We start from the raw sequence: 11,619 nt of genomic DNA on the forward strand, positions 1-11,619 counted from the left end.
GGTCCTGCCCCTCTACTCAGCCCTGGGGAGGCCTCATCTCGAGTCCTGTGTCCAGTTCTGGGCTCCCCAGGACAAGAGAGACATGGAGCTACTGGTGAGAGTCCAGCGTAGGGCTACAAAGATGGTCAGAGGGCTGGAGCACCTGCCCTGTGAGGAACGGCTGCGAGAGCTGGGCCTGTTTAGCCTGGGGAAGAGAAGTCTGAGGGGGATCTTATCAGTGTATACAAGTACTTGAAGGGAGGGTGTCAAGGGGACAGGGACAAACTCTTTTCCATTGTCCCGTATGACAGGACAAGAGGCAATGGGCAGAAATTGAAGCACAAGAAGTTCCACCTGACCGTGAGGGGGAATTTCTTCCCTGTGAGAGTGGCAGAGCACTGGCACAGGTTGCCCAGAGAGGTTGTGGAGCCTCCTTCCCTGGAGATCTTCAAGGTCTGCCTGGATGCAACCCTGTCTAMCATGCTCTAGGTGACCCTGCTGAGCAGGGGGGTTGGACTAGATGATCTCCAGAGGTCCCTTCCAACCTTACTGATTCTATGATTCTGTGATTTAATGTGCRTAGGCAAGCTGAATGATTGATTGCTGGCTTCCTTTAGGATTAGTGTGCATGCACAGGGAAACAGACCCATACCTTCACAGTAACTTAGGCTCATTCTTAAAAACAGCTGCCATCAGGACTATTTGTATGGCCTGCATCATATKTGGAGGGATGGGCCAAGAGTGTTGGGTGAACATGGCTAAGCTTTCTTGGCAGGCTTTCTACAGGCTGCAGTTTGTGTAACCTGTGTTAGCTTCAAAGTTATTTAGCAGGCTCATCCATTCCAGCACCAATGTCAAGCTKTTCAGAATTATCAACCTAAACAATGAGAGAAATACATTTTTTTGATATGCCTAACAACATTCTCAAAAAAGTTGAGGAAAGATTGTCTGTTGGAACTACAGAAATAGCATTAGTCATCTTTATTGCATCCTAATATAGTGTATAAGATCTATAACATATTTAACCAGTAAGTCTAATTATTATATGTAAACACTTTATTTCTCCTAAGTCTGGCAACATGGCTTAAACGGATAACCTTCCATTTCCTAGCATACAGGATGCAAGACACCCCCCAYGCTCCAGTTAACTTAAATGAGTCAGAATGTAGTCGCTTCTGCTCCTTGTCTCATTTAAGGGACTGATTTATGTAACAAGAATATTAAGAGGCAATTTTCTGCTGGTGTGTTTAATTTTTATCATTTTCCTTCTCAGGATGTGATCTTCATGGTGTGCTGGTGTGAAAACTGAGTTGTAAATCACCCCAATGGATGCAGACAGTGATGTTGCATTGGACATTTTAATCACAAACGTAGTGTGTGTTTTTAGAACAAGATGTCATTTAAACTTGAGGAAGATTGCATTAGAGGGAGCAAATGTGATATACAAGCGTGATGTTGGGGTAAGAGATTCAGTATACCTCAAATACATATTTTTAGAAATGTCTTTAAGCTAAACATTCTTGCGCTTTTGGATAGAGAACAGAATAGTTTTATTTCTGTATTTCTGTCTTGCTAGACATTTTGTCTTTCATTATATACTAAGCCTACAATAGGGCAGAGGGGTAACTATTGTCTCAAAAGACTGCAGGAAGCTGTTAGTTTAGGTTTGTGCAACTCCTGAGGTGATTATGGGATATACGATGAGACCTGTTACATCTCCAGGTCCATCTTGCCTCCCAAAATTTGATGCATTTGTCAGGACAGTACATTCTGATGTCCAAAAATTGCATTTTTTTTAATAACAGCCAGATGCAGGTGTGTATGTAGCTGCTCACAAATYGAGAAAATGAGAATCTGCTGAATTCGGTCACAATTTAGCAGGGGGGGGAAATGATTTGTGAAAGATATTATTTAATCCTGTCATATTCAATGTGTTGAAATGAAAGAATCTTTTACATGACAAGCAAGGAAATACTAAGCAGAATGCATTTTGATCTTAGATTAGAGGAAAAAAAAAAAAAAAAAGAAAAGGAAGGTGGGAGGGAAGAGAGAGATTTCAGATCCACTAAAGAGTGAAAAATTTATTACAGATCAAGGAATGAGGTAAAGCAACTACAGTTAAAAGTGAAGGTGACAAACAGAAAATATCCTGCAACAGGGGAAAAGAGGGAAAACAGTATAAAGGTACATACTCTTAAAGATATGGGGAAGCTTTAGCATTTGGATCAACAGATCTCTCAACTATCTCCTTTCCTAACTTGTGAGATAATGCTGTGTTAGATCATACAAAGGGAGAGAAGCCATATGACTAGACTGCAGCTGTGGCATGTGCCTTCTGGGAGGCCTTTGTAGGTCCCCAGAAGTTGTACCCCCTCATCCTGCATGTCTGATGTGGTCACAGAGCAGGAGATGAGATTGCAGTTCTGTGCAGGACTTAACCTGTAACAAGTAATCCAGCAGCAGAGGTGTGTAAAGGAGGAGTCAGCTGAATGAATTTCATCTGACCTTTGTTACTTGGCAGATCTGCATCAGAATTATTTATAAACAAGATAACAACATTTCAGGAAAGGAGTCAGTAGCACAATGCTCATGGCTTTCAACTTTTTATTCAGAGGAAAATATCTTCATTTAATCTGTTATGTGAACACTGAATCGCTGGCTAAAATATTCTAGATTTATTTTGCTCTTCACAGCTATTGCTTTTTTTTTAATTACTGAAAGAGAACAGTTTGAGGCTATCAAAAATTAAACGAAGTATTATTAGTATAGCAGGATTTTTTCCCAGTGTGAAATTGAACTAACACTAATTTTCAATTTTTTTATTATTTTTATTTTTTTTAGAAAGTATTGATGAAGCTTAGGAAACCTAGGATTACGGCCACAATTTGGTCCTCAGGAAAAGTTATTTGCACAGGAGCCACAAGGTGAGTTCATGAAGAGTCTTTCTCTAGCTGAAGAGCTTGTGGATTTTAAAATGTAATGTAGTGGATGAAAAAGATAGCAAGAGGCGGTAGTTGCCACTATTAAGATTGCCTCATGCTGGGTCACACACAGATCCTTGCCAAGCTAAGTGTTTATGTGCTAAGTGTCTGCCTTGAACTAACTTGAAATCTTGAGCAACAACAGTTCAGCCTTCCTGGAAAACTACTACTTTATGAAGAAAATTCTGGAATTTTCTTTTGAAGACTATTTAAGAATTCAATATTTTTAGCCAGAACTTGAAACTTGGGAAGGGATGATCTATTCTTAGTGATGTCTCTCTTATTATTTCATGAAAATCTATCTGAATTAAATCAAGTTATATATTGTTGAGGGACTAGGAAGAAGCCAAAGAAAACTCTTAGTTCAGGTATGTGCAGCTGAGACTTGCTAAATTCTAACAGCTAAATTCCCTAARATACGTCCACACTATGGAATGAAGGCTAGGTAGAGTGATAAATCTGCATACTTTCTGTATATGATCTCCGCCTTAAAATGGAAGGCGGTTAGCAATGTTAGCATTTATATGATACACTTTTTTTTTGTCTTTTTATCTGTGGCCCTGTACACTGGTTACTACACATTGGGAGCTTTTTTTCTAAACTTTATTTGATGCTTCCTACTAGTATGAATGTGTCATAAACATTGCCTTCTTTTCTAATCCTCTGAGGAAGTTAACAAGCCCATTTTAAAGGAGAGTAGGTTGAAAAATAACYGCCAGTTCAGGATAGCCAACTTCAGATTCCCTGTGATCATATTTGTGTTTTATTCAGTATGATGTATGATCAAAATACAGTTCCCAGTTCAGCTCCCACTGACTTAAGCTGGAGCTGTGAGTGCTAAGATATTCTTTAAACTGGACATAAGGGATGCTATTTAAATATCTAGACAGTGAAAATGTACTGTAATATGTACAGTAGGATGAAATGAAGGCTATCCCTGTGAACATAGTTCATGCATTATGTAACTGAATGCTTCATTTGGTAGTCAGAGTGTTTATTGTCATATATATGCATACAAATACATACTGTGCTTCTGATAACAGCAGACTTTTGTCTTTCTTCTTTATAGTGAAGAAGAAGCTAAATTTGGTGCCAGACGATTAGCTCGTAGTCTACAGAAACTAGGTTTTCAGGTAATCATAATGAAAAAGGACTCACATGATTCAAGTAATGCTGCTAGTCAATTTTACAGAAAGAAACAGAGAGGAGGTACCATAACAATTTAGCAGGCAGCATGTTTTTTCTCGGATGCTCCTTTTGCAGTAGCATACATTCTCCAGGTACTGGTAGAAGAAGCTATTTTATTTTGTGAGTTTGAGTTTCATTTGGCAGTTCACAGTAGTGCTTCTTTACTAGCTAATGAACAACAACAGTCATTTCATAAATGAACCACTTGCAGATGTATCTCACAGAGTTTTTATGTTACTTTGAAGATTTATTTGGAAGAAGTAGTAGAGAGCAAAACCTGTTATTTGAACACACTTTCTCCTCACTGTTTCTGGTGGAATAACAAATACATGTGTCTCTTGTTTGGGGCAACTTTGAGCTTCTTAATTAAGTGGGAAACAATGCTTATGTGCTGTCAGGTTGTGCACCAGGAAATATGTCAAAATACTAGAGATATGAAACTCTTCTTTTTATGAGCTTAGGTTGACATWATTAGTCAAAAACACAACTTGCTTGGAGTTGATAGTGAGAGTTGAAAGAYAGCAGCTTGAATGAGTGCTAAAATGTGTCATTTTAGAACTACTTGGTACYGCATTGTGCTGTTTACACAGTTTAAGTTTACCAACAGACAATTAAGTAGATACAGTGGCTGTCCTTTTTGAAAAATAAAAAACAAAATGTCAACAAAGCAAAGAGAAAGTGGGAACCTTTGATTATAGTACTTAAAGGTAAGAGTGACTTACTGATTATAGTACTTAAAGGTAAGAGTGACTTACTACCCCCTTTGCCTTAAAAGGAACTGAGAGCAGAGCTTAGCCGCTTGTTACAAATGTATCCATTAAACTCATTGTGGAGTGAACATCCATTGGAGTGGAAGATGCAAGCAGTGAGTGAAACAGTGCTTCCAGAATAGAGGGACCAAATTCTAGCTTTATAACAAAGTTGTCAGTTTAGGTGGAACATAGTTTGAGGACTTAACTAATCCTTGTAAACTATCAGTAGCTTCCATTCATTGTTTACTTTTTAAAAAGTTGAGGAATGATTGTTGTAAGGTTAGGCATTTTCAGAAAGTGAACAAAAATTTCCTTGGTGATGTTGGCAACATTAACTTCTCACTATTGTACTGATTTGCCTTGGAATTGTATGTTGGCTATTTTACTGTCATATAAAATGACTATGGACAGAGAATAACTGAAAGCCAATAATATTGGCTTGATTTCAGAAAGTAGAGACGTGAAAACCAGCTCTCCATACTGACCACTGGATAATAGAAACAAAACAATTTTCATCTTCTTTCTTATTCTTACCTGTAGTAAAAGTGCTATATCACAACCAGACATTAAAGACATTTTTTCCAAACTATATCAAAAGATTTTTGTAACAATGAATCTAAGCTCTTTCCGTGCTTATATTAATGTCCTATGAGCTATTTAATTTACTTTATTTTCGAGGTAAATGTGTTTAATACAGAGGTATGAATTAACAGGTTGCCCAGAGAGGTTGTGGAGTCTCCTTCTCTGGAGATATTCAAGGCCCACCTGGATGCAACCCTGTCTAACATGCTCTAGGTGAGCCTGCTGAGCAGGGAGGTTGGACTAGATGATCTCCAGAGGTCCCTTCCAACCTTACTGATTCTATGATTCCGTAACAGAGTGCCGCCTCAGCAAGTTTGCTGATGATACCAAGCTGGGAGGAGTGGCTGACACACCTGAGGGCTGTGCTGCCATWCAGAGAGACCTGGACAGGCTGGAGAGCTGGGCAGAGAGGAAGCTCATGAGGTCAACAAGGGCAAGTGCAGAGCCCTGCACCTAGGGAGAAATAACCCTAGGCACCAGTAGAAGCTGGGGGCTGACCTGCTGGAGGGCAGCTGTGCAGAGAAGGACCCGGGAGTGCTGGTGGATGACAAGTTGACCATGAGCCAGCAATGTGCCCTTGTGGYCARGWARGCCACTGGTCTCCTGGGATGCACTGGGAAGAGTGTTGCCAGCAGGTYGAGGGAGGTGGTCCTGCCCCTCTACTCAGCCCTGGGGAGGCCTCATCTYGAGTCCTGTGTCCAGTYCTGGGCTCCCCAGGACAAGAGAGACATGGAGCTACTGGAGAGAGTAGTGTAACCATGTAACTGTGAAATACCTCATTCAGCAGTTGTTTTTTACTTTATCTTTCTATTGTACAGTTTGAGCTCAGTAAGTACCATTTAAATTCTTATTAGAAATGTATCAGTTACAAGGTTTTCATTTTGAAATCACAACAAAATAAAATCTTCAAATGTGTGCTTTTTTGCATCCTATACATTTGCTTTTTCTATTTTTAATGTCTCTTTTTCTCTCTCTCTTTTGAAAAGGTAATTTTCACAGATTTTAAAGTTGTGAATGTTTTAGCAGTGTGCAACATGCCCTTTGAGATCAGATTGCCAGAATTCACAAAGAATAACAGACCTCATGCGAGGTATGGTAGGATTTTAAGCATTTATAGTCTTGGTATATTTCTTAAGCTTTTCTTTTTAGTTATAGATTTACCTTTGACCTTTTATTTTGTTTTCTAGTTATGAACCAGAACTTCATCCTGCAGTGTGTTACAGGATAAAAACTCTCAGAGCTACCTTACAGATTTTTTCAACAGGCAGTATCACAGTTACAGGTATTTTGATGTCAAAAATAAATATTTAACTTGTTGGGAATATTTAACTTTTGGAGCCTGTCATCTTACGGAAGGAAAGCTTTCAAAACAGTCAAAATGCTTTTGAGATACTTTATTTCTCAGTGCTAGAATCTAATTTGTTTTTGAAGGTGTCTAGATGGTTGTAGGGAAAGTGTAGAGAAAATGTTATTACTGGTAGCCCCCCTCTTTCCCCCCTCCCCCCCCAAAAAAAATATTTCAATAAGAATGGTCATAGTCAATTTTTATAAAAACAGAGTGTAGTAAGACTTTTTACTTGAGAATGCAAGATATTTGTTATTTAGTTAAATATTGTAAATTTGAATTTTCTACCTGTTTTTCATCTGTGTAATGCTGCAAACTACACTGCATGTAGCATCAACAGCTCTGTTATAAATGCATACTTTTAAATGGGAGATAAACAGAAATGTATAGTATAGCAATTGCATTTTGTTGCAATGGAAACTGGCCAATATTTGCAGTTCTTCAGATGAGTGCTGTCTCCTGTTAACAGGAGGTTGCTTGTGGGAGAATAATCACCTGAATCATAGGCATCAGTTATTTTTCCCAATTGTCTTGCATCTTAGCCTAATTTATGGAGATGCTATGCCTTATTTTTTTCCCCCTGCTCTTAATTTTCATTTTCCATTTTCTGCCAAGTTTACTTAAAAGGTGTCCAGCATGGTTTTTCAGGTAGGAATAGTCTGATGTTTTAGAAAATACCTGTTAAAAAGAAGCAGAAACAAAAGCTTGCACAAGCCAGTATCAGGTTAACTGGAATTCTATCTTAGAGCTGAGATATTGGTATCAGAAGTCATGTGTAGGCATTTTATTTTCACATCTTAATTTCTTAACAAATAATTAGGCTTAACGGAGATCATTTCTCACAGTTATCACAAGAATTTTTCTTAAGAAGACAAACTCCCAAAAATTTGCAAAGCTGAATCATAGGAGTAAAAGGTGTTTGGAGATTGTGGTATCTGTTCTGAACAGAACAACTGGTCTAGCCAAAATGAGAAACTAAATTTAAAATAAATGAGAAGCTTGAGGATTTCTGCTGTAGCTTGAGACTCTCAGCACGTCCTAATGATCCTTTAGCTTTTCAGTCAGATTCTTGTTACTACACCAACRGGACAAAAATCCCTTTCACGTTTCCAAAATCATCCTTTTTGATATWAAGGGAAATAAGGCAAACACAAAAGATTTACTTCCTTTTGGTTCACTTGTTCTAATGAATTTTAAATATCTCGGATCTCTTGGTTTTTGAAGTTTGTTTGGCCTAGGCCTTTCTTCTAAGAAAGTAAATATCCAGCCTTAAATTTCTTACTTAAAATTTATTTTTAATCATGTCCTCAACCTGACTATACTCCCAAATGTGAAACACTGTCAAATATGTTCATGTGAAGTTTCTTTTGAATATTTGTATTTTGAAGATACTAGTACATTTTATATAACTAACTTAAAAGAATTCTCCTTGAAATATAGGGCTAGAAATGCTAAATAAATACAAGAAACTATATATATATWTTTTTTTAATGGGACAGGTTAAAAGCAAGTTTGTTTTACTGAGAAAAGAAAATAGAACTGATGTATAATAGGAAGAAGTTAGGAGAAGTATCAGTAATGTTAATTTCTTTTCCTTCAAAATAACCAATGAGGGTTTTTTGTTTTGTTTTTAAATGTCTCTTCTCTTGCACTCCTTGCCGTAATGTTCCAGTTTTGACATCTCTTCAACCTTGCAGGGAGGGAGCAGCATTATTTTCACAAAACTTACTAGCCTATTCATACTGCTGCTTTCTGAAGTCTTATTCTAGAACTTTGTATTTCTACAATAGCAGACAAATTGAAGGAAGAGGCAGTGCCTACCTAGARGGCAGAAAACATTTCTAGGCAGAGTATCTTTCACAGGGCTTGTTTAAGTGCTTTACACTTGCAAAGTCTGAAAATACAGGAAGGATTCTATTCCATTCCATTTTGTTTTTCTGACTAAGCATTCTGACTAAAACAACATTTCCCAAACTATACACGTAAATGAAACATAGCCAGTAAGTAGATTATTTATGATTTTTGGAAGCCGTTTTTGAATGTATCTCTATAATTGAAAGAAACTTTTGAAGTCTAAAGTGAAGTAAAAAGAAACTGATTTTACAGGCATTAAAACACATGAGTAGTTGCTATTTTAATTTATCTGCATCACTCAACTTGTATCCAGGATGAATTTCTTCTGACCTGTTACTGCTCAGTCATTTGAAGCCTTAATTGTTCATTACAGAAAATGGTCTAGTAGTATTAGAAAACACTGCTTGTTCATTCTTCTCTTTTTTCCCCAAACGTTCATAGATGATGTTAGGCAACCTTCAGATGCTTCTTCCTGAGACAGTAACCATTCCCTGGATTACAGGCAGCAGAATTATTTCCAAAATCTAGACTACAAAGTAATAGCTATCATTTTCAAACATATTATTTTGCTGAAACATATTTAGATTAAATCCATCATCATTTAACAATAGTTTCCTTTTTCAGTTGTGTAAAAGAAGAGCTAGAGGTGACTAGGCTTTGAATAATACAAAGTCCTAAAAGAACAGCAGAAGTAAAAGTATTTCCTTACCTCAGTCATTCAATCTCTGCTTTCTTGTCTGGGCTAACTCTTTAAGTCAGTAAATCAAAAAGAATGCAAGTTGTTATAAAGTGAAATACTAGTATTATTTATTTGTAGTTCAGCCATTGACCTATTTAGAATATATTACATTTTCTGCCAGTCTCTTTATTATAGATAAGAAAAGTGATCAGAGGAAGACTTTCCTGAATTGGGAGAAATGTGGGAGGAATTATTTTTGTCTACACTATAAAGTTATCGTAGCCAAAAATAATATATTGATTTTAAAGWTACTGTTACTGTTTTACTTACTGATGCCCTGATTTTCTCTTCCTACTTTTTTTTTTTCTTTTTCCTTAATATATCTCAGGGCCAAACGTAAAGGCTGTTGCCAGTGCTGTGGAACAGATTTACCCATTCGTGTTTGAAAGCAGGAAATAAATTTTATAATTCACCACTTAATGGTTAGGTTCCCTAACCAAGCACCTTTAAAGACTGCTGCACATTGGACTAAAAGCAAAAAGGAAAACTGGACCAACTATAGCAGAGGAATACAGACTCTTTTACTTGTTCATGGCCACAGTATAAACTCCAGTCCTCTTGGATTTTATTTTTAACAGTGCTGTATTGTAAAAACAGAAGTTTACAAGATATGAAATTGCTGCTTTTAAAAAGACATTCTATTTATTTTTGCAGTAATTTCTGTGTATTCATAAGCAAAGCTGTCACGATGTGCACTACCTTCAAAACTTTTTTTCTTTTAGTTTGAGCTTGTGTTTTATTTGTGAGTGGTCTTTTACATTTTTGTATGTTGAATATTGGGCACCAAAGAAGCTGTAAAAGTTACCTTTTTCACCTGATGAATGTGCACAAATAAAAGTTTGGAAAATATTTCTCTTCATACCTGTTCTGTTATATTCCTTTCCCTTTTTCTATTACAGTTAAAATTGTATAGCTTCAAATTAATTTGAAACAATGTAAGAATAGTCGTTTGCTGATACCTTCTGTTTCTATTTGTAGTATGTGTAAAATTTTGTGCGTGGGTTAGATTGAATTCTATAGTAGTTACATATGCTTATCTGAGGATGAAATTTGGTTTGTTCCTGTTCTCTTAACTACGTGCCAGGTTTTGAGCATTTTTTTGCTGTTACATGAAGAGAAGACATTTCTAAGTAAAAAGTGTGCAACAAGTATTTTCCTGTAGATGATGGGAAATTTCTTATCAACTAAAGAAGCTACTGTAGAAAAATCAACTGTCCTGTCCACCTACTGGATGCAAAAGGAAAAAAAAATTTGTGAGCTTCAGTATTCAGGAGAGTGTTGTTGTACTTCAACTCTGAGAAGATGGTTTGGTCATGCTAATCCAACCCCAGCCTATTGCTGAAGAATTAACACAGTTCTTTTCTACACTATTGTTACTGTATAATATTATTTTGACAGGAACTGCCAACAAGCAAAGACGCTTAATTCTGGCATGTATTGGTATTAATCTTGGACTTGGAAGCCAGTATCTGTTTCTCTCAGTACGTGCACATTTGAAGAAGAAGAGGTGAATGCTTAAAAGTAACTGCAAATGCTACTTTTAAAAAGATACAATAAATATGTATAAATGTATGTATGTCTTTTTGCCCTATCTGACTGAAGAGAAATGTAACACTATTCTTATGTGCTGCAGGTAATATGCTGTCTTACAGGGTTGTGAAAATAGTGAACCTTGAGTTGTTACAGTATAGGAAGTCACTAATGGTGGAATATTCTAAAGAAATGAATGACATAATGTTGGAGGGGATGATATAGAAGCTGGGGCCATCCCCTGTGACTTCATGCAGAAGTTGTGAAAAGGAAAGAATGATGTGGGAAATGTTCAATCAAACCTTGCAGAACCAAATGAAAGAAGGAACGGAGAGCAACAACTTGCCAAGAGCTGTAAGTGATGAACTCCAAAGTCCTTCTTAGTTCAACAAAGGTAGGAAAAGAGGATTTATAACAGTGAAATAACAGGGAAATTGAGTTCCACAGTCATAGAACTCAAGATAAAGAGCTGATAAAGGAATTCCTGGTATAGGTGAATGTTTCAATTTGTGTAGAAAGTAACTGTGGCACTCTTGACACTAATGAGAGTTATATGAAAGGTCATAGGGAGCAATGGACAAACTAGCATTTGGGAACATGAATGTATTGTTATCACAGTTAAAAAAAAAAGTATTGGGTATTGGGCTCTTTAAGAACAAAGTGCAGACC

At 37.0% G+C, this 11,619-nt stretch overlaps 1 protein-coding gene across 1 annotated transcript in view; it reads left to right on the forward strand.

Moving 5' to 3' along the window:
- Positions 1–10,992, forward strand: part of TBPL1 (TATA-box binding protein like 1) — a 17,746-nt gene extending 6,754 nt beyond the window's left edge. Inside the window, exons 2-7 of the mRNA XM_085301867.1 lie at positions 1,253–1,439; positions 2,821–2,903; positions 4,030–4,093; positions 6,469–6,572; positions 6,670–6,764; positions 9,749–10,992. Of these exons, the coding sequence (XP_085157993.1) occupies positions 1,305–1,439; positions 2,821–2,903; positions 4,030–4,093; positions 6,469–6,572; positions 6,670–6,764; positions 9,749–9,819 (552 nt within the window). The 5' untranslated portion in view covers positions 1,253–1,304 and the 3' untranslated portion in view covers positions 9,820–10,992. The remainder of the gene's footprint in view (positions 1–1,252; positions 1,440–2,820; positions 2,904–4,029; positions 4,094–6,468; positions 6,573–6,669; positions 6,765–9,748) is intronic.
- The last annotated feature ends 627 nt before the right edge of the window (positions 10,993–11,619 follow it).

The sequence above is a fragment of the Rhea americana genome, unplaced genomic scaffold, assembly GCF_003343005.1.
Source record: "Rhea americana isolate MKP2758 unplaced genomic scaffold, rheAme1 scaffold_180, whole genome shotgun sequence".
Lineage (NCBI taxonomy): Eukaryota > Metazoa > Chordata > Aves > Rheiformes > Rheidae > Rhea > Rhea americana.